The sequence below is a fragment of the Aspergillus nidulans genome, chromosome VII (genome assembly GCF_000011425.1).
Source record: "Aspergillus nidulans FGSC A4 chromosome VII".
NCBI lineage: Eukaryota > Fungi > Ascomycota > Eurotiomycetes > Eurotiales > Aspergillaceae > Aspergillus > Aspergillus nidulans.
In genome coordinates this window covers 4,038,661-4,060,496 of record NC_066263.1, presented here as the reverse complement: position 1 = coordinate 4,060,496, position 21,836 = coordinate 4,038,661, and the positions used below count along the sequence as shown (strand labels likewise).

The following is a 21,836-nucleotide window of genomic DNA, read 5'->3' as shown; positions in this document are numbered from 1 at the left end:
AGCCTGCAAAACTGTGGGACGATGTCTTGAAGTATACCTAACTGTCTGGAAAGTACAGCTTCTGAAACTCAGCAGTCATCAATAAGAGAACTGTTACCCTCAGTCACCTTGCGGAACTTTGAATACAGAAAGTGCAAACAGGACAAACAAGTGTCTCGCGTTCCGCGTTGGCTTCCATCTGGAGTAACTGATCGCAAGTGAGCCATCGAACTCTCACTGATATTGACTATTTCATCTCTCCAATTCCTGTGAATCCGTTTGCAAATAGGTTGCGATTACTGTCAAGGAAGATGAGCAACGAGGAGACCGTCGCATCCCCTCCGGTTGCTCCGACGAGCGATGGGCAACATACCGTCAGCCGCCGTCAAAGCTGCAGCTCGGAGAACTCGCAGACTGCGAAAGAGTGAGTGAGAAATTGGTGTTACTTGGGCCCGACATTGCGTTGCTCTAGTACTTATCATGTTGTATGCTAATGTGTATCACAGATTCATCGAATCTCAGATGCGCCTCGAGGCAGATGCCCGTGAAGTCCTCCCATATGTGAGTCTATGCCGTGCAATCCACTCTCTGCAATCAAATTGCGCGCAACTAACTATATAGTCATTTGATTCGTGTACACAACATCTAGGACCGCTACGGCAGACACTATATGCTTGTTTGACCTGCAATCCTCCCCCCCCGACTCCTGATTCACCCTACACTGCTGCCGGCGTCTGCTATTCCTGCTCAATATCCTGCCATGGCGAACATACCCTTGTCGAACTTTTCAACAAAAGAAACTTTGTGTGCGACTGCGGAACCACTCGTATCACTTCCTCCACCCCGTGCACTCTGCGTAGCGATCCCAATACTGGCACAAAGGGGGTTCGGTCGGAGAAGCCACACCCTGGCAATCGATACAATAGGAACTTCCAGAACAAGTTTTGCGGCTGTGGTGAAGACTACAACGCACATGAAGAGAAGGGTACAATGTTTCAGTGCCTTGGGTTGGGGACGACAGAGACTGGTGGTTGTGGTGAAGACTGGTGGCACCCTGAGTGTCTTATCGGGCTCCCACGAGACTGGTACAAGAATTCAATCAGGAAGGAGAAGCTAGATAACGATGACTCGAACGAACAAGCTGAAGACGAAGATGAGCCGCCTCTGCCTCCCCAATTTCCTGCCGAGGATGATTTCGAGACCTTCATATGCTACAAGTGTGTCGAGGCCAACCCTTGGTTGAAACAGTACGCCGGCACACCAGGATTCCTGCCTCCAGTATTCAAAGAAGGCGGACTGCAAAAGACCGTCAAGAAAGAAGACTCCCCCGCTCCAAAATCCCTCCATATCCAATCCGACGACCAGCCTAGCGATAACCCGAACAAACGGAAGGCAGAAGATGACGCCGAAGACGGCGATGGCAGCGGGCCCTCCTCAAAGCGACCCAGAGAGGAAAACCAATCTCAAACCACAGCTCCAACTTCGGAAACCAAGTCAGAACAAGAACAACAAGAACAAAGCCAGAAACCCAAGCACGCCTTCCTCCCCCAAACCACCCCAACAGCTACCTTCTCCCTTTTCCTCAAAGAAGACTTCCGCGGCCACTTTTGCCGCTGCCCGACCTGCTATCCCAACCTTGCACCACATCCGCAACTCCGCGAAGAAGAAGAAACATACGAGCCCCCTCTCTCTGAAGATGGCGACGGCGACAGAAGTACAGGTACAGGTAGCCTTCTTGACCGTGGGGAAGCGGCGCTCAGCAATATTGACCGCGTGCGTGCCATAGAGGGGGCAATGGTCTATAATCACCTGCGCGAAAAGGTGAAGGAGTTTCTGAAGCCGTTTGCGGAGAGCGGGACGGCTGTTGGCGCTGATGATATCAAAGCTTATTTTGAGAAGCTGAGGGGTGACGAGCAGCAAATCAAGGATGCTGCGGCGGCGGGAAAGGCCTCTGCAGATGGGGGAGGGAATGAAGACGATAAAGACGAAAGTGGGGATGGGGTTGGGAGACGAGAACAGAGTGGTATGTAGCCCAAGTGGTAGATTGCATGGGGGGACCTGCGCTTCTGTGTTCTTTGTTTCGCTGATATATAACAGGTTACTGAGTACTCTCATGTGCTGAAGGGATATTTACTGATTAATGGGCTGATGTTATGACTTAAAATTTGGGAAGGCGTTTAGGAGCTCTTGAACCCAAATGCGAGATACACACCAAATAATAATCCATCTTTGAGAACCCGTTGACACCAACAATGACACCGGATCATGAGGAGTTCGAGAACGAGAGAGCCTGATAATAGATATCTGCAATACTAGGGAGAATCTTACATGGTCGGCCTAAGATCATCAGAAGTGCACAGGCAGGTCGGACTGAAAGCGGGTGAAGGTGATTATAGAAGCCTATGTACTCGGATGGCCCGAAGTGCACAAGGCTGGGCATGTTTCGCCTCTGAGCTCGTTAGGCGATGGGTCAGTCTATGCTGTGCTTCTTATAGCTGTAATTATTAGAGAGGTGTAGCGCTAGCAGATAGGAGCTCCTCACCACAGTGGATGCAGCGAACGCGAATGTCTGGCTGGCTGAAGTTGGCCGCGGACAAATGTAAAAGCTGTTCATTGGCCATAATCGTAAGATATCTTGGAGTATCACTGGCTGAATCAATTCGAGTCGACCGGAAGGCTCAACGAACAAGTACCAGGTAGCCGTTACGAGATTAGGGAAACCAATAGCTTTTGACCATGTGGTTAGAAGAGTGATGAGTAGAAAAAGAAAAAATGAGACCATGTAAAGAATCTTGTATTGGGATCCACGATCTATGATAGATAGGCAAGTCCAAAGAACAGTATACGCCAGAAAACCCGGTTTGCAACTCCACCGAACGCCGGTAACCTCTAGATCAATATAAAAAAATAAAAATAAAATAAAATTTACGGGCTCTGTTAGTGTCACTCCTTCATTCGCTTTGCCGCACGGCTCATCAAGCTATCGTCAGGTAGCCCACTCCGTTTAGTTCCCGGAAGACTCCCACTGCGGATATCATTGTCGTCGTGGGTAATGCGCCGGTGGGGGTATTTGCCCTCGAATCCCTCAAAGCAATTGGCCGAGATCGGCCCGCCATTCTTGAAATATGGATGTTCCAGGGCTTCCTTTGCTGTTATCCGTGAGGTTGGATCGTAATCCAGCAATCGGGAAAGGAGGTCGAAGCCGTCATCGCCAGGGGTGCCAACGCTGGAGTTGACAGAGTACCCGCCGTTTTTCAAGCAATTCTGGTACCAGCTTCCAAGATTCGAGGTTCGGCTAATATGGTTTGGGGCGCGGGACATTGCCAGAGATTGAAGCTGAGAATATTCTGGCATGTGGACGATGCCAGGCCAGTTATCTCTGTGAGGTAGCCCCATTATATCGATAATTTTCATCATTTGGTTGCGCTGAAACGGAACTGTCTTCTTGCTGTCCATCTTGGCTTCTTCACCTTTGAATATTGGACGAAGCGAGAGCAATTCCGCGAATATGCAACCAACAGCCCATAGATCCACAGCAGGGGTGTAATGCCGACTGCCCATGAGAAGTTCTGGGGCACGATACCAAATGGTAACGACGACCTTATCGCCGGAAAAGAGCGAATTGAGAGGCTTGTAGAAAAGACGCGCGAGGCCTAGGTCTCCTATGCGAATTGCGCCACTGGACGTTACCAGAATATTTGCTGGTTTCAGGTCTCGATGCAAAACCCAGTTCGTGTGCAGGTATAGTAAGCCGTTAAGAAGCTGGAAAAGAATTGATCTTACCATCGCTGCGGGGATTGGGTGTCTCTGGGGCTGAGTATGGTGATGAATGATCTGAAGTAAATCATGCTCTGTGTACTCGAAGACCATAAAGATGCACTTGTCTTCTAAGATGATCTCGGCGAGCTGCACTACGTTGGCATGGTCAAGTTCGGAACAAAGCGCCATTTCTCGGATAGCAGACTGCGAGAGGCCAGTATACTGAATGATATCACCTTCTTTATCGGGTTTGAATCTATTGAATGTCAGTGACAATATAAGACTCTAACCGGGATTCTGACTTCTTGATGGCAAATTCCCCACCCTGGCCATTTCGGCCAACAGCTTTGTATACTCGACCATAAGTACCACTGCTGATAAAGCCGACGATGTGGTATTTGTCCCGAACACGGACCTTGCTGGTATATCCAGTTCCAGGTTGTCTCCTCGAGTTTTCTTCGCACGGGCGACAAGTCAGCATCACAGGGTCAGCAATTCGCGAACAACACAAACGATTATGTTCAAAAAGAATATAAGTGAAAAACAAAAGCCGAACTGGAACCTAAAAGCGAACGAACAAGAAACAACAATGTTGGAGCCCTCTCAAGCTAAGCAGCTACGAGGGTTTAAGGGAAAGCCATTACCACGTGAATAAAACCCGCCGACAGAGTTGAAGTACGGGAAATTCCTTCCAAGCATGATGAAAGAGAAATACAGGAAGTTGCAATCGAAAAAACCGCCGTTAAGCGTTATGAGTCCGTAGAGGATAGAAATAACAGATCGGTCCCCTTCAGTCAGTGTACATGCTGATACACGCAACCAGATAAGCAACGTGGCAATAGAGGGCCGATTAAAAAGAGTCAAAAGGGGCAGAAATAACGATAAGAATAGACTAATCGGTATTACCCTCAACAGCAGCCTGCAGACCTCTTTTCGAAGACAGACTCTGGCTGACGGTGGCCACTGCAGGCCTGGCGGTAGCAGTTAGAGGACCAGATGATGAAGGCGGATTCGTAAGACTCATGAATAGCACAGCACAGTCAGTGGACAGAAGAGTTGCAGTAGCCTGTAGGTAGTTTGGCAGGTGGAGGTGGAGGTGGAGGCACCACGCTGTCCGGTCACTCCGGTGCCAGTGGTCAGCTCGAACTATCAGAGCCAGGCGGACAACTCAAAGGCTCAAGGGACCGGGAAAGTACTGCGACGGCGGGAAACAAAGCGGAGAAATGAAGTTCACTAGAGCATCCTGCTCAACAGATGCGGGAGGAGTAATTTGTTGAGAAATGATTAATGAACGAACAGTTAGAACGGCGTCGCCGGTGGTTGGCGGTTAAGGAATGCGGGTTAGTCAGCAGCGCTTCGCACACAAGGGTCGCTGAAAGTGCGGGTTAAAAACCACAACCGGGGCGTACTCCGTTCCATACACGGAGCTAGTTCCAGCTTGGCTCAGAAGATCTGAGCATCTGCATTGACACGTTGATCATATATGCTGCTGATAGTTAATTTGGGTCTAGTAGGTTATACTCGTGGTACTTCCCCGTATCAAGCTAAGTAAGGCCGTCCGATAAGTGATAACGGGATGATAAGACAGACTTATCCATCCAACCCAGATCGTCCCTCCAACGTCACCTCGACCCCTGCATCTCATCTGTGACACCTCTCGGCTTCTGACCATTCGCCCTCGAGTTTGGTGGAATCGGTCAGATGCTCATAGCATAATAAATTCTTGATTTCATTATGGCGTCCGATGAGATGGCTCGTTCCAGGGTCACTCCGTACCTGATATACCTGGTGTTCATCACAACTTTGGGTCCACTTCAGTTCGGTTATCATCTGGTAAGCAAACAAGAGGACACATCATGGGGCTATGTTTCGATATTTCTGACATCAACGTTGGATATAATAGGCGGAGCTCAATGCACCTCAAGCAGTCATCACCTGTGAACGGAAGAGCATTCATTCTGCGTCCGACGGCCTACCACAATGTATTCCGATGAACTCGTCGCAATTCGGCCTGGTCTCGTCCATATACACCCTCGGTGGACTTCTGGGAGCATTGATGGCAGGGCCCGTGTCAACAAAGCATGGACGTCTATTTTCCCTACGTGCAACTACTATATTCTTCGTCCTTGGGCCAGTAGCCGAAACTCTTGCCTCCAATATCCCAATACTCGCCTTTGGCAGAATGTTATCCGGTGTTGGATCAGATTCATGGACTGCCTAGCGCCTGATCTTATTTTCCAGGTTGGTCGCCCGTGGACGTTGGGTATAGCTTGTACGTATGACACATTTCATGACGAATGTTGGTATTCTCTTGACGCAGACGCTTGGCTACTTCCTCAGCAAGGATAGCATGTGGAGAGTTATCCTCGCGATTGCCGGGATTATCGGAGCTTCAGAGCTTCTCGGCCTGACTCTGGTTCCAGAGAGTCCTGCCTGGCTTGCTGATCATCAGAAACACGACCTAGCCAGACGCGTCCTCCAGCGGATACGCGGCAGGAACGCAGACATCCGTGGCGAACTAGAGGCGCTCGGACACTCCACCAGATCTGATGATGACGCTGGCGAACAACAGTCCCTGCTCTCACCCCCTTCCAGCAACCTGCCTCCAAAGCAGCCTCCTGTCACAATGGCCCAAGTAGTGATGGATTCAGGGTACCGCCCAGCCATTATCGCCGTCGTCGGGATCATGATAGCCCAACAATTTACAGGAATCAATAGCATAATTATGTACAGCGTCTCACTGCTCCAGAGCATCCTCCCCACTACCGCCGCCCTTCTCTCTGTCTTGATCTCCGCAATTAACCTCATCATGACCCTGGCCTGTTCCCCGCTCCCCGACAAGATCGGTCGCAAGACTTGCCTTTTGTCCAGCATTTGCGGAATGGGATCCACTTCCATCCTCCTTGCTTTGGGCATATACTTCAATGTCAAAGCCCTCTCTGCAGTGGCGGTCCTACTATTTGTCGCATCATTTGCCGTCGGCGTAGGACCTGTACCATTTATCATGGCCTCTGAACTAGTCGGCCCAGAAGCCGTTGGGGCTACTCAGAGCTGGGCACTGGCAGCCAACTGGATCTCAACTTTTGTTGTGGCGCAGTTTTTTCCGATGCTGAACGATGCGTTGGGCGGGCGAGGCAAGATCTACTGGCTATTCGCGGCGATGGCTGGTATTTTCGCAATGTTCATCTACTTCCGTGTGCCAGAGACGAAAGGCAGGACGAGCGTGGATGAGGTCTGGGGGAGGGGGGATCAGCGGAGGAGGGATTAAGCTCCCTCACCCTGTATTCATTGTGGTTTGATTACGGCGATGCTTGTCTCTTCGCCCTCGTCTAGCTTTAGTAGAGTAATGTAGATCAAACTCGGGAACGTGGCCATAGCAGGTGGTCTTGAGGAACGGTGCACCGCAGCGCTATCAGAATAGAAACTGTATATAGCACAAACAGCCGTAGATATGGCGACCAGGCCTAGCCTTTGTAACTGCTCGTTTGTCGGAGTCATCATTGAACGGTATATGAACAACACGGTGGATTTGAATTGCACAATGACATCATTTTGATCTGCAAAGCCAAGCATACAGCGTTTATCTTGCGTTAACATGCCTGTCTTGGATCATGACAAGATACTACTTAAAGAGTGCCGTAATGCAGTGAGAGAGGTTTAGCTTCAAGGTTGGGCTCAGAAGGTGGACTACCGTAGCTTAGACATGCATGACCTTTGATGAGCAGTATAAGATTAATTAGGCTGGTAGCAGTAGAAAATTACATAAGACTTGGTGACCACGGTTAGACATGAAAATCGGTATATCAGACATGACAAAACAATTAGGCAAGAGCAACCATCCCATCCACACTTACAAAATCACAAGCAAGTGGATATCAGTGTACCCCATGTCCGTATCCATCCTCGTTATTAGTTCCTGCCAAACAAACTGAATACCTCCAGTGATAATATATATAGGCAAGGTATTCCAGTAAGTAGGCAAATAAATAGACGCTGCAATCGCATGCCCGACAATTCATACACCAACCATGGGAAGGGAGCCGCAGCTTGGTGATGTTGGCAAGTGAAATCATTCAATCATCAGTCTTCGAGATTTAAGGAACGGCTGTAGCAGGTGCATCGTGAGGGGCGTTGCCAGTGCCCGTGGCGCCATGGCCGTGCTTCTCTACAACGGGATTGGCGTGCTCCTGACGGTAGGACCAGAGGGAGTAGAGTTCGAGGAGCATGCCAAAGAAGGTGAAGATGCTGCGGCATTATTAGTTATGAGAGAACGAAAAGGGTGCAAAGGAACATACAATGCGAGGAAGATGAAGGACTCGTTTGCTTTCTTCCTGCTGCAGTTCATGTAGGGAGGAGCGTTCAAGTAACAGTTGTGCCAGTTGTAGTCTTGCGCGGCGAAGATGAATGCCGTGAGCCAGCTTTTGAAACGTTAGTTAGCATGCACGTTGTCAAGGACGAATGACAGCTAAGGACGTACAGATAAGAGAAGACGACATCAATGAAGAAGACAAATCGGCTCAGCATGTTGGGCATGAACGGGGAGAGGAAAGCCGGGAGGAAGAAGACAACCGAGAGAACAGACTGTATTGCATTAGCTTTGAAATCCTTCACCAGATAGCGGGGGGACGCACAATGACTTCCTGGTAAATGATATGCTGCCCACGGGGCCCTTTGCTAATGAAGTAGGATGTTATTCCCATCACAATCACAGCACTAGCCCATTGGAGAGCTCGGATCAAGAGCATGACCGGCCTAGCGAGAGCTTGACGAGGCATGTTGACTGCTTGATATGAAATAGTATGGACTGGAAGTATAGATTGGGAGTATGGCTAAGTATGGCTTGAAAGCGTGTCCGTCTACTCTAATGTCCGAGTTGAAGCAAGAGGTTGGATGTAAGCAGAATGAATGTGCAACACACCTTGACAAGGCGGCCGGGACTGGGCTTTATAGTTGCAGAAAGCAGGAAAACAAGGATCTTGAATCAGACTCGTCCAGTCGCGGTCAGCCCACGGGCCAGCTCCAGGTTAGGGTTTGCGTCAGGATGCCTTGAGGTTGATCAACATCGTGCCGGCAGGCCAGGTGCAGCCAGGTGCAGGACGACCCACGTTGGGCAGAGCTACCATTGTCCATGGATCTGAGCTACTATCCCTTTCAAGTTAGAGATAGAGTTGGCACAAAAAGCTCAAGCTGGGAATAACGGCTGTTTGCGGATAGGGATGGGGCAGATCATGTCTGCGTCATCGCGAAGAATCGAGTAGAATCGTCGGCATACACAAACACGGCATTCGCGAAGAACCACGAGCGGCCGTGATAACCGGGGTGTGAGGCAACGATTGACGTATCATGGGCAAACGCAAGCACGAATGGTGTGGTTGTGTGACCCGAGCTGGATCTTCACTGCTAAGTAGGGTTAGCTCTGAGAGGTTGAATGACTGCCGGATCGAGCGGAACCACGGGATACATCATCACAGACTCATCGTTAAAAGGCCAGACCAAGATGCAATCCGATTGAGCCGAGCCGAAACCACGCAACAGCTGGCGATTGGATCGGTGTCTGATCAGTGGCATCAATTGTACATCAGAGACCGTCCTGCCCCTCTTCAGAAACAAGAATACGCAGGATTCCGTTGAAGATACCCAAAAGTAGACTTGGCCCACAAGGCTGAAGAATGAGGCCCACCGACGTCGTCTATACGGAGGATCTGCAATATTTCTTCATATCGTACAATTTTGGTAATGTTTATTAAATGATAACAAGATGAAGATTGCGATGATCGATGACAGAGGGAACACAAGGGTCGTTCAACACTCCGTCGTGCAAGGCATTCATCGGCCGAGATCGGAGCGCAACGAAGATCCCTGGGTTTTTTCCCAACAATGACTTCAGACTAAAGTTCGAACTTCTGACTTCAAGTCTGGGCGATGAACCTGGAAATTTCTGGAGCCTGCTCGAGCCCAGCTATAGAGTTGGTCCGTCGCCCAGGTGGGTTTCTTATCTTGGATGGCGGCCTACTGCACATGACACTTCGCATGAGGCAAATCTGGATTACATAATACAAGAAACCAGCATAGTCCACAGGTTTTGTTAGTACTTACTGCAAATGCAGATTTGAGTGCAAATGCCAATCTGGAATAATTATATCCTAGTCTAACTAAGCAACTAAGCAACTGGCCCGACGCCCGACTCCAAGCTACGCCTGTGCCCCTTCCATCACCACGACGTAACGTTGCCCAAATCGTGTTCCTGTTGATGCACAAGTCAGACCTACAAAGATAAACATGCAGTGGCAGTGATATCCACTTACCTTGAGATATTCACTGCCCTTTTCCAGGTACTCCTCGCGCGAAATAGATGACTTGGCCAGCCCCGATCCAGAGGCCCATTGCGCTGCTCCCTTCCAGGCGTCCAAGATTGGATCCGAGGCACGACGGACGGTCAACTGTGCCTCGAGAGGGAGGCATGCCCGGAAGTCGTTTCGGAACCGTTCATCAAAATTTTGAAACAGAGTGTTGCCGCCAGTCAAAAAGACATCGCGCAGTAATCTCGCCTGTTCCTCCGGATTCGAAAAGCGCTGATTGACAATGTCGGCGGCGATCTCCACTATGCCTGCCTGGTCAATTCCGGCAATAGAAGGCTTGAAGACTACTTCGGGTACTCGGATTCGCTCCACATTCAGGTGTATTTGGTGGGCCTCGCGCTGGCTTTCCGGGTCAAACGGCCAGGGACCACGCAAAAACACGTGAATCAGACTCTTTGTCCAGTCCGATTGAGCAGCTAGGGTGTGGTTCTCGGTGAACTCCGGGTCGTATTCAAGCAACTCCCTTTCGACGCTGTCAAGCATTCCACTGAGATCCTCCTCTTCGTCGTCGTCGCTCTGCTCGCCAGTAGCCACTGTACGGTAAACACCCCAATCTTCATCGTTGGCGCCGAAATCATCATCATCACCTCCTCTTCGTCGCTTTTTAGGGCCGTCCGCTGCGAGGTTGGCGAGAGTCTTCATGCGCATCTGGCTTGCTAATGACTTGCGGTTGCCTAGATCGGCTTTCATGCGGTCGCGTTCCTTGATCCGTTGAAGGAGGTTCTATTGCCCTGTTAGCTAAGTCTTGTAGTTCGCAGCTCAGAAGTCCTACCTGGCGCTGTGCTCTCCGTTCAGCGACCCAGCCCTCAGGGTCGTTCTCCCGCTTCTCGCGATCAAGCCGGAGTTCTTCATCCTTTCGCGCTTGTTCCCGCTCCTTCTCTTCCTTAGCACGTTGCCGTGCGTCGACATTGGATTTCATAAGTCGCTGATGACGCTTCTCCTTCAACCCAGCCTCGTCTAGCTCTTCGTCTGGCACATCCAGTAATGGGAACGACATCTCCTCCGATGCTTCTTCCTGCTCTTCATTTCCTAGGTCTTTGTTTCTCGATCTCTTAATTGAGCGCTCAAGATCCCGAATTAGCCGCTCTAGATGTGCTTCGTCTTTCAGGTCCTCGGCATCTAGAATGCGTGTCTTCTCCTTTTTCGTCTCAGACTGGAGACCACGCTGTAGGTCCTTGTAGTACTCCAGTTCTTGCTCCTTTTTCATCAACTTTTCGAGTCGCATCTTCGCAGCTTGTTCTTGCAGCCGTCGCCCGCTCTCTTTCTTCCTCTCTGCGATTCGCGCAAGTTCCTCCTCTGTTTTCTCCGGTACGATGTGCTCTGTAAATGGATACTGGATAACATGATCACGGTCTTCCAATCCGGTCCAATCCAGGTACCCACTCAATTCCCGATCGTAGTCTTTTGATACATAACAATGGTTATGCATTAAGTCTTCCATCTGATGCTCCGTCATCTTCCCCGGGAAAGTCGGGTATTTGAGGCGCATAAGCTTTAACAGATACTCCGAAGCGTGCATGCCACCGAAATTCAGGCGCGAGCAATTGGAAAGTAAAGCCTTCGAATTGAGCACCGGGATAACATGCGTGGATGTATGCGAGGAGTCAACTATAAGACCGTCTGTTCCGCGGTTATATCGGTACGAAAACAGCGAGTCGATTCCGTAGGCAACGGACGGGGCGGAGTAACATTCGAACAGGATTTCGTTCATCACTATAGACGTCAGCACCAGCTTCACCTCGCATGCAGTCTTCTCACTTTTTCTCGGGTAGTTTGGGTTTGCGATAGGCTCCGTCATAACAATGGGCCTGTCAACGCCTCCATTGGCCCCGTCCACACCGAGCTTGATAAAAAGATAGTCCAATACTCCTTCCATTACGTCCCAGTTTCCCACCACGCTAGTACCGGGATCGAAGGCATATCGGAGCTGTCCGCGCGTAGTCGCATCGACGTAGGCATCGTGTCCGATGAACTGGCAAGCCTTGTTCAATTTCCGGTCTCGGTATCGGCTCATCACAGGGGGCAGTATAAACCGGGGATTCTTGTCAAACGACCAGCCGGCTTTGACGAGATGAGAACCTAGCCAATGATAAGGAATCAATTGCCGCCCTAGCTTGATATCATAGGGCTGTAGTCCGCTTACCATTATCGATGACTATAGCGCTCGTATCGGGCCTGGATCTGCTCTGTTCGTAACCATCGGGCTGCGGAGGCTGATAGCCTTTGAACGGACGTTCGTAGACATTAAAGATTTTGGGAGGCGGCTTGGCGGCCCCCTGCTCGGATGAATTGATTGAGAACCGAGCAGGGAGAATAGACTGTATTGATGTGATCGCCATCGTGTGAGGCGTAAGTCACGGAGATCTCAGGAGCTTCCAGCGAGAGATCACCACATTGCTGTCTGTCGCGTACGTCGGCGAAGTAAGCTGCGCGAGCTCTCCAGGAACAGCGGTTTGCGCTCGATACACAGTTGGCAGGGTTTGAGAGTTGGTTAGTGGTGACAATGAAGGATGGGTGGGACCCCAGCTTTGACGCGGTGGAAAGTCTGCCACCGCCGGCGTTTGTATCTATCGCCAAGACCATTCACTAAAGTATCTTGGCGTCGCTATGTTCTCACAAAGCAGCAGTTCGACAATACTATTTCCCTACTGATTAGATGTACAGAATTCGAGGAACGATTGGCTAAAGAATTTAGGACTGATTCAGTGGTATCATGGTTACTCATTAACATCAAAGGCTGTGAAGTACCCCAGACTACATTCACGATGGTTCCTTCAAGTTGTCCGTGGCTATGACTGTTAGATACAATAGTAAATATACCAATCAAGCCTGGTGCGTACCTTCTAAGTGGAATAGAACATTTGACTGGTAGTTCTTGAACATCTGCGCGACCAGCTCAACGTCCATTGTTTGGATATTGGCCGCCTGAATTCGGTACGTCAGTGACTTGAGAGATAAGAGGCTATCAAGTATGCTTACCTGGAGGCGCTGGTTCATCTCCATAACAGCTTCATTCAGCTTTTGCTGGGCGGTTGTCAGTTCCTTAGAGTCTTCAGCATCAACAAGTGAAACATACAACGTTCTCGATGATTCGTGACAGGAGAAGGGCTTGCTGTTGCTCATGTGGGTTTTCCTGGCAGGAGTCAAATCAGGTTCATAAAGAACGAATAAGTGCAGCCTCTTTTCAAGCTTACCATTGTTGCGTATCAGACTCTGTTGCTGTTGTTGCTGGAAGAAACCCCATGTTTTGTCGATTATGCAGCAAAGTATCACGTGATTTCGACTGCTTGGGTCTGGCAGCTGATAGCGTCTCTTTGCTAAACGTTTCACAGGTAGAGCGAGGACCTGTGAATTACCTGTTTTGGTTTAGTTTGCCTGCTTCGGGATAGCCGCCCGATATGTGGTATATCATCATCGCCCGCCGGGACATTTTGACTCTCATATACACATTTCTTTTCTCCAGTTTGCGGTTGCCTTGGTTTAGAAGAAAAATTGTTGAATCACCAACAGTCATGCACTCTGGGATGAACGAACATCTTGGCTCTTACACGGACAAGGATGACAAACGGCTAAACCTTAACCGTTTGTGATGACGGCGAGTCTGGCCCAGCCGAGTCAATCATTGCCTGAAGGCCGTGTGTTAGAGAAGCTCATCACAACCTTGACGAATTCACTTCACGCTTCTAATCGGCCCATCACTTTCGACTTCTTTGGCTGGAAAAGTGCTTGTTCTAGTTATTCTTCAAAGGGCTATACCCATACTAACTGAAAATATTACACTAAGTAAGCTATTTCAGCGAGCCTTGAAATATCCCAAAGGTTTTAACGATACTACTTCTAATCGGTGCTCTCGTGCGTGTTATTGGCATTCGATCATAGGACCTCCAGCTCTCAAAGATGGGACAGTTTACAAGCAATTCAAGATCATCCATGACTGACACAATGGCGAACTCATCTGTCCTCAATCTCTCATTTCTACCCCAGTACCCGGTTACTCCTTCCTCGTCTTCTTCACCCTACAGAAATCTAACACCAGCCTCTGCGACTAACAACAAACACAATTTACTTCTCACTATGGGACCTTGTACTTGGCAAGCAAAAATGGGATTACCAAGTGCACATGTCCCTCGGGGTCCTCTATTTCAGCTTTTGAATGAGTCGACAACTCAAGGAGAGTGTGATACATGCTCGCATCCTCTGTCTCTTCACCTTGGTTACTGTTAGTTGCTTTCACTGTTGATACTCCACAGCTAATTTACCCAGCAGGCTCTCCCGCTTCTCCTGGTTTCAGCCATCCACCCGCACGTAGAGTTAAACCTGTGGTAAGCGCCTCTGTTGAGACATATGACAAGATAAGTGCTGATTCTTACAGGCGTTGCACACCATGCTGTTTCCCGAAACAAGCTGGTCGATGAACTCATTGCCCGAGTGAAACACTTTCACATTGTCAACGGGACCCCTGCTTCGGGTAAGACAACTCTATTGAATCTAATGGCCAATAAACTACTTGTATGTGACCCATCGACACCCGTCTATGTCATATCGAGCTGGGAAGAGGATGCCGTTCGAAGTGCAAAAGGCTGGGATACTTATCTCGAGAACAAAACTGTAGTGATGGCCGCGACTGGATGACACATTGCGGCTATCTCTTTGTCGATGAGGCCTAACAATTCTATTGGGACGACGAACTATGGGCCGACCTTTTCCAAGGCCATCGAGCTAGGATCACAAGCGTACATTATACTCTTCACGTCTTATGGCTCCCCTACGAGGAGATTTATATGATTTGACCCGGAAAAGCATGTGAAAACGCCGATGATTTTTGGCGCTGAACAGCAGATATCGCTCAGGCCAGACGAAAATGTTATGTGGCCTTAGAAACCTATTGGTCTGCTGCTCGATGAAGATGAAGCAAACGAGGTCGTGGAACGATATGCACCAATTTTCATAGCAAACTGTGGCTCTACTTTAAGCAAGACTTGAAGCAAGGTCTCTGCCTGACTAGCAACGGACATGTAGGGTTGATTACTTCCCTCATACATCTTCTGAGTTCTGTACCGGTAAGTCCTGGTCCTGAAGTTGAGCGTCTGGAAGTATTACCGATCAGTTACTGAGCTTGATGCTGTCCACAATAGGCGATTTATGACATTGTGAGTAGCTGCCAACCTATGGATTGGTCAACAACAAGCAAAGCTCTATTCAGTGATCCAAAGAAATTCTTCAAATCCCTGCAAAATCTTCCGTTTGCCAGAGGCCTACCTCCATCACGAATAAGTCAACAGCCCGGTCATGCTAGTATCCTCAAGAAAGCCATTGTCTGTGATGGAATCCACGAGTCTAGCTTTAAGAATAAAGGCGCAGAACTGAAAAAAGATCTTGCATACATCTGGGAAAATGAGTGGCTCCACGAGGTGAAATCAGACGACGATATACACTTTGTATTCGCAAGCCAAATCTACCATTGGTAGGTGCATTGTCTATGACTGCTTTATAGCTCTTGCTAACACAGTGGTGTAGGTATTGTCAGTGCCTTCTCTCAGAGGAACATATGGACACCGAACTCGAGTATGACTCTCCCTTACAATTGGCACTCGATGCTATTAGGGATTTCCAACCTCGTCAACTGTCGGATGCCCCACGTTCTCTGACAGGAAATATTTCGCCACTAGAAGATCAATATCAGAAAGAGTTCCACCGTTGCCTATTTCCATTGCTGGATGGCCATGTTATAATGTCTCCAGAGTATGTGATCAAGGCAGGTACTAATGGCGGGACAATTGACTTCCTTGTCGCCCAGAAGAAATGGGGATTGGAACTCCTGAGAGTCCGCGATCGGATTTCCCAACACGTGGCAAGATTTGAACCATGCGGACAATATTCTACCATGATACAAAACGAGAAGATGGAACAGTACGCTGTTCTCGACTTTACTGACAAACTCCCACAGAAATTCCTTCCAGGTATTTCTACCGTCCTCACTTATAGCTTAACTAACATTCTCTTTAGAGTTTCGTGGCAGTCTGTATCATGTCGTGTTCTCGGAAAATTTCTGAAAGGTCAAAGTGATCGATGCCTCAGATCTAAGCGAAGTTGACTCCTTGGTTTTGATAGAAGATGCAAATCCCATTGAATGTCAGCCTGATGTCAATTGTTAAAATTGAGAAGTAATGGCTACCGTAACCTTTAAAGCCTCATTGTGCATCTTTATCCTATTATTCACCTATTATAGCTAAGCTTGCGAAGTATCTAACCCATTAGGAGTCTTGCGAGCCGTCTAAGCCTCTCCTACTTCGATACACGTCTCTTCAACATTACCATGGGTAACACAGAACACTCATACCTTGCTTAGAGAGGTATCTCCAGGGGAAAGTATTCAAGGGCCTCTACTAACCCCGTACTATTTTTTTGTCTTACCAAAACATTAAAAAGAAAAACCTTATCCCTAAAAACACTAAAGACTATCTTAGCAGCACTCTTTCTGAATGCCCCATCATGTTTCTGTTAATCAACACCCTAGCAAGTTCTACGAACTTGGTGGAGACCCATGTTTGTATCGATTTGGATATAAACCATCTATCTTGTTAAGGGGATCCACAACCTCTCAATCAGAAGATAATAGGTTAGGCCAGTGAACGCAAGAGAACAGCTAGAGGGTCCGCTTTAAGACATTTATCACTAGCTCCAAAGAGCTGGCGGATTACGACTGTTACTAGTTGGGACGTTCCTAGTCGTGCTCTTAATTGGCTTCGATCAATATCGGTGCCCAGCTTCAAGTCCTGAGGAGCTTCAGTTATTTATGAGTGGAAATGCAGCTGTATATGGCATTAATAGCGGTCATTTTCAGCGCTATTCCACAGGTCTTCACATTCCCTATGTAAAGCATATATTCCCTTCTTAAAACATATCAGTATGTGCAGAATAGGAACTATTGTCCGAGATCATTGTGGGCTCGTTGACTATCCATTCTTTTATCAGTCGCGCCAAGGCGGGTCTCTTAAATCTCCCCAGCCATCCCCAGTTTCACAGCCGCATCATTCCCATATACATCACATCCTGTCTCAACTTCACCAATCCACTCAGCATGGCTCCTCCTTCTGCTGCCGAAAGTGAAGCTCACCAAAGACTCCTTGACCGTCTCGATATCGCGGCCGTTCCCCGCCCCTTCCGAAGCCAGACCTGGAAGCCATCTCAGCGACGAAACAAGAACGTTAAGCAGCTTCTCTCCGACAGCTCAAGAAAGGAGGCGTCTTCGATTGCTACGCAGGTTAATTCCGGTGCAACTACTCCCGGAGCCGCCGCTAGTACAGATGGGAGCCAGACCCCTGCTGAGGGCAACCAGCGCACCGCGAACATCGCCCAGGCTGCGCATAACCTGCAGACACTTGTTTTAGAAAAGAATGCACGCGCTGCATATTCTTCCGGACCATCCGTAACCTACACCAATATCGAGTCCGCGCCTTCACTGCACCCGTCGCAGCAACGGCCGTATTGCGACATTACTGGACTGCCGGCTTCCTATACCGACCCGAAAACCCGGCTGCGGTATCATGATAAGGAGGTGTTCGGTGTTATTCGAACCTTGGGGCAAGGTGTGCCGGAGAGTTATCTTGAGCTGAGGGCTGCCCATGTTGTGCTCAAATAGGGTCTTAGGTTCTGCTCAGGCACGTTCCATGACAGGATAGAACTACATCAGAGTGAGACACCTCTTACGGACTATGATCACCACCGTCTAGCTAACATTGCTTGATGAAGAAGGCTACTTTTAACGAATATGTACGACCAACACAGTCAAGCTCTTCCACCCACCATGCCCCTTTCGGGACAGGCTCAAGAAAGCGCTCCGGCTTATTCGTGATCTTGTATATTATACGATTTGATCTTCGCCTTGTGCTCAAAGCACTCGACTCATACCGACGCTCCACGAACGGAACATCAGTTACAGCACCCGGGGATGCTGTTGCCGCGGCGTATGAGCTGGGAAGCCAGCCTTGGTATGGAATAAATAAAACCAGATCTGTTTGTCGGCGGGGTTTGAAAATTTGGGCATCGCGCACCCAGAAAGTTCGTGGTTCATTGTAGTTGTTTTGGCCTTCTTGACGGCACAACTCCGAAATTAGAACTTCATAACACATCCATCATTATATGTCGGGTTCAATGTATTGTAAGCTGTTAGCAAGGATGCTTTCATTATTCATCTGAAATAGATGGTCCAGCAGGCGTAGTTGTACGCAGAATCTGGGTTGACAAGAAGCAGAAATAAGAGCTTTTCCGCTGCGCGTTGATTGTTGTGCGGTCGGGAGATTTAAGGAGCTCCAGACCGCCTCCCTGGTACATCTTAGCTTCCAATCGCCTAGGCTCAACACGGCAGAATTTTTGGACTGTTCATCGCAATCGTGGTAGTCGTTGATCAAGCACACCGAAGTTTGGCCGAAACTCGCTGCGAGAATCAAAGGCGACTTGGTCACACTCGATTATTAGACAAACCTAACGACCGCTGCGCTCTCCATGTAAGTAGCTTACATTGACGTTCCTTTCCTTATTCTCAAGCTCCTTATCAGCCGCTTGCTAACCTTCACAAACAAATCCAGAATCCGCTGCGTTTCCTCAAACTACGCTCACCGTCGCGCACCTCTGTTCCTCCTAAACGTCACTCTGACTTCCTCCCTATTAGTATATTTCTATCTTTACCCGATCCCAAGATGCCGTCAGTGTGGATGACAGACAACCAAAGTAAGGAACCAAGGTTCTCTCAAGCGGCCCGCCAAAGCCGTCATACACGTCCACGTTTATTCTAACGGTTTTACTCAAATAAAAGAAATTGGTGTCATATTCTGCTCCGGTGGTATGTTCAACCGTCTCTTAGCACTTCCTGACGCCTCCAACCTCTGTTTCAATGCGCCGCGCCGTATCCTACTTTTTGCGCTGCTGTTCTGCCCTTCCCTGTTCCGAGTCGCTAACAGTCGCGCGAGCGTAGGAGGGCTATTTCTATTCGGAGGCGTATTGATGTTCTTCGACCGCTCATTGTATGTCCACGCAGCCAGCCCATTGCCCCCAACCGTCACTAACCGATTCGCTGTTCCAGGCTTGCAATGGGAAATGTACGTCCAACAACCCTATTCCAGAACCAGACGTTTCGCGATCACAGTTAACACAACATCAAACAGATCCTCTTCCTAATCGGACTAACCCTAATCATCGGCCTCGAAAAAACCATCGCCTTCTTTTCCCGCCGCCAAAAACTCAAAGGCACCGCCGCATTCACTCTCGGGATTCTTCTCATACTTTTCCGGTGGCCGCTGACTGGCTTTTTGATTGAGCTCTACGGTCTATTCATCCTCTTCGGTGATTTCCTCGTCACGATTGGCCAATTCGCGGCAAATATACCCGTTGTCGGGCCGGTTATCCAGCGGGTCCTAGAGACGCTGGCGGGGGGTAGGAGGAACGCGGAGTTGCCAGTTTAGTGTGCTGGTAACCGGATTCATGATTCTTGTTTGGTTATGCAGGGGTTTGGCTTAAGTGGGATGAGCGTGTTGAGAATTCAAGGAGACGGAAATTAAGTAATGCCTACTTACGAAGTTGTGAAGGCCTGAGTGGTGCTCTTCGATAATGTCTATATTACTATGATAACGAATTAATATATCTATAATGACCTTGACGTACTGGCTAGGTGCATCGCTTACCTACCAAATAATAACAATATCATAGTCCCTACCAATAACCAAACGGAAATGCACGACCATAACCAGAAGCAAATTGCAACATAAGCACGCGAATATTTGACCAGTGACCGGTGTCTATATAAAAGCACGTGTATACACTTCTAGTCCAACAGCTACAGGAATTGTAAGCACTGTGCAAGGCCATCAATACCCGCAAGGGTTCATTCTGTACTTATAGGAGTACATATTACACATATTTACGCGTCGAATGCAGAAGATGGAAGAGTAGAAAACGTAAGAAAGCGCCCCATCGTGATTTACAATAGGCAAACAGATTGTCTGTCTGAATCCAGGACTAGCCCAATGCAGCTTTGCTATGCTTATTTGCCGCCGCGGAGGTAGTCGCCGACCTTCTCAATGGCAGCAGCGGCGTTGGTGGTCTGGACGGCCTCGGTGTGGTGGCCGATCATGATGCAGGAAGGTGTCCTCACAATGACAACGCCCTCCTTGCCCTAGAATTTATCTCAGTTAGTACTGCCCAAGCCAGATGGGTAGTATCTTATGGTCAAGGAGTTACCTTCTTGCCGTAAACACTCTGGTCATCAGCTTTAATAGCGAGGAACTTCTCTCCACCGATTGTGACACCGTTCTGCATGGCCCAGGTGCTGTCACCAAAGGCAGATCCGATACCTTGGATTTCCTGGGGCGAGATCTGTCTTTGTGGTCAGCGATGATAGTCGAGACAAGACGATCCGGCCGGTCGGAAAGGAGGCGGAAGCTCGCCGCGGAAGCTGGCCGGGGATATGGAATGCGTACCGTGAAGCCGGGAGACGAAGCCTCAACGCCGGAGAAGTCAGGGCTGAGGATGGCGGCTTTGTCAAATTGGCCGGATCCCATCAGACTGTGAGGTATCTTGGGTCAGAATCAATGCGGAGGACGCGGGGGTTCCAATATTGGTTGAGGCGGGGTAATGACGGAGGCACGGTACCTGGAATCGACATATTCTAATGCCGGACAAAGGTTAGCCACCGCGTTCAATAAAAGAATTCAGGGACTTGGGTCAACAGTACGTTGCCAGACAGCAGAGTGAGCACCCATAGTAACGGTTGGATAAACAAGCAGCAGTGGAACGCAGAATGGGAAACGGTGGAGAAGAGGTCGTCTGAGACGGACGGCAACAACTGTTGAGTAGGGACAGTAGACGATTTCAGAGAAGCAGAAAGAGATCGACCAGCGACAGAGCTGTTGAGATTATTATTTGTTGCGATAGGGAGAAGAGGAGAGATGTCGGTGGGAAGCAGAAAGAAGGTGAGGTAAGGTGGGGTGGGGTTAGCTCAGCGCCTGAGGCAACTAGAGCTGCCCCGCCATTCCGTCTTGGATCAAGCGCCTCTGCGCAATTCTTCATCTGGCATGCGACAATTGCTGTGTGAAATGCGTGATTACGAGAAATGATACAAACCGATTTTGTTTCGTTACTGCAGTGTTAGATTCCTGATATCTGAAACTGCGCACTATGAATATGACCTCGGCACGCCAGTAGTACGAGGAAGGAGACGACTCGGCCCTCAGGTCACACCGCTGCGAGAAGGGCCAGCCGGAGAGCTCCATCCAACGGCAAGACAGCCCACGTCAAAACCACTGCTCAGGGTCTCCATCTAAGAACTCGCGGTGAGCCTCTGCTGAAATGGTGGGCTCCGGTATTCCACGAGTTCTCCAGCTATCAAAGACCACAGAGCCTTTTTCCTTAAGCCCTAACCTCCTCAAATCCATCCAAACCACGCAGTCTATTATGCAAACCCGATATTTCCGAATCAACCTGATACGGCAGTCCTCAACGGACTGCACTGCTCTATATATTTAAGTCTTCTAACTCAACACCGCAGCAGACTGCGTTCCGTAACGGCACGGCACGTGTGGCTCGCATCAGGTGCCGATCATTCGTAACACTAGCCCATTTGGAGCTCGTCCCTGCATCCCGTTCTTGCACGCATTTTCCCAACTCTCGACTCAAACACTGTCTTCAGAGTTAGGTTACCGGTTTTCGGTGCTCTCTTCTTGACAAACGGGGTGGAAAATACGT

General features: G+C 49.1%; 9 protein-coding genes across 9 annotated transcripts, besides 2 other annotated features; 4 read left to right on the top strand and 5 right to left on the bottom strand.

The window, feature by feature from the left end:
* Positions 1-5,942: part of a sequence feature (contig 1.42 328..99573(1)) that runs on past the window's edge.
* On the top strand, positions 291-2,160 carry ANIA_02490 (putative metaphase-anaphase transition protein (Mlo2); the record flags this gene model as incomplete). Its single annotated transcript, XM_655002.1, has 4 exons — positions 291-403; positions 486-540; positions 601-2,002; positions 2,153-2,160. The coding sequence occupies 4 exons, from the start codon at positions 291-293 to the stop codon at positions 2,158-2,160; spliced, it is 1,578 nt and encodes a 525-aa protein (XP_660094.1).
* On the bottom strand, positions 2,923-4,437 carry ssn3 (cyclin-dependent serine/threonine protein kinase SSN3; the record flags this gene model as incomplete). Its single annotated transcript, XM_655001.1, has 4 exons — positions 2,923-3,741; positions 3,847-3,994; positions 4,029-4,194; positions 4,383-4,437. 4 exons carry the CDS (start codon positions 4,435-4,437, stop codon positions 2,923-2,925), a joined length of 1,188 nt encoding a protein of 395 aa, XP_660093.1.
* Positions 5,943-21,836: part of a sequence feature (contig 1.41 1170..64302(1)) that runs on past the window's edge.
* Positions 7,452-8,841, bottom strand: ANIA_02488 (uncharacterized protein). The gene is made up of 4 exons (XM_655000.2): positions 8,370-8,841; positions 8,216-8,319; positions 8,034-8,156; positions 7,452-7,983 (listed from the first exon to the last, which is right to left on the bottom strand). The coding sequence occupies exons 1-4, from the start codon at positions 8,511-8,513 to the stop codon at positions 7,833-7,835; spliced, it is 522 nt and encodes a 173-aa protein (XP_660092.1). The 5' UTR covers positions 8,514-8,841; the 3' UTR covers positions 7,452-7,832.
* Positions 9,835-12,582, bottom strand: ANIA_02487 (actin-related protein ARP5). Its single transcript, XM_050613069.1, has 4 exons — positions 12,241-12,582; positions 10,870-12,176; positions 10,044-10,820; positions 9,835-9,982 (listed from the first exon to the last, which is right to left on the bottom strand). The coding sequence occupies exons 1-4, from the start codon at positions 12,434-12,436 to the stop codon at positions 9,950-9,952; spliced, it is 2,313 nt and encodes a 770-aa protein (XP_050468911.1). The 5' UTR covers positions 12,437-12,582; the 3' UTR covers positions 9,835-9,949.
* ANIA_11344 (DASH complex subunit DAD4) lies at positions 12,858-13,294 on the bottom strand (the record flags this gene model as incomplete). Its single annotated transcript, XM_050613068.1, has 5 exons — positions 12,858-12,892; positions 12,938-13,022; positions 13,077-13,121; positions 13,174-13,230; positions 13,292-13,294. 5 exons carry the CDS (start codon positions 13,292-13,294, stop codon positions 12,858-12,860), a joined length of 225 nt encoding a protein of 74 aa, XP_050468910.1.
* Positions 14,821-16,150, top strand: ANIA_02486 (uncharacterized protein; the record flags this gene model as incomplete). Its single annotated transcript, XM_050613067.1, has 5 exons — positions 14,821-14,965; positions 15,075-15,157; positions 15,233-15,561; positions 15,615-16,057; positions 16,104-16,150. The coding sequence occupies exons 1-5, from the start codon at positions 14,959-14,961 to the stop codon at positions 16,148-16,150; spliced, it is 909 nt and encodes a 302-aa protein (XP_050468909.1). The 5' UTR covers positions 14,821-14,958.
* Positions 17,179-17,739, top strand: ANIA_02485 (uncharacterized protein; the record flags this gene model as incomplete). The annotated part of the gene is made up of 1 exon (XM_654997.1): positions 17,179-17,739. The coding sequence occupies one exon, from the start codon at positions 17,179-17,181 to the stop codon at positions 17,737-17,739; it is 561 nt and encodes a 186-aa protein (XP_660089.1).
* Positions 19,101-19,558, top strand: ANIA_10313 (Got1 family protein; the record flags this gene model as incomplete). The annotated part of the gene is made up of 2 exons (XM_050613066.1): positions 19,101-19,124; positions 19,262-19,558. 2 exons carry the CDS (start codon positions 19,101-19,103, stop codon positions 19,556-19,558), a joined length of 321 nt encoding a protein of 106 aa, XP_050468908.1.
* On the bottom strand, positions 19,957-21,024 carry pfy1 (profilin). Its single transcript, XM_654996.2, has 5 exons — positions 20,827-21,024; positions 20,745-20,760; positions 20,573-20,657; positions 20,334-20,468; positions 19,957-20,268 (listed from the first exon to the last, which is right to left on the bottom strand). Exons 1-5 carry the CDS (start codon positions 20,852-20,854, stop codon positions 20,137-20,139), a joined length of 396 nt encoding a protein of 131 aa, XP_660088.2. The 5' UTR covers positions 20,855-21,024; the 3' UTR covers positions 19,957-20,136.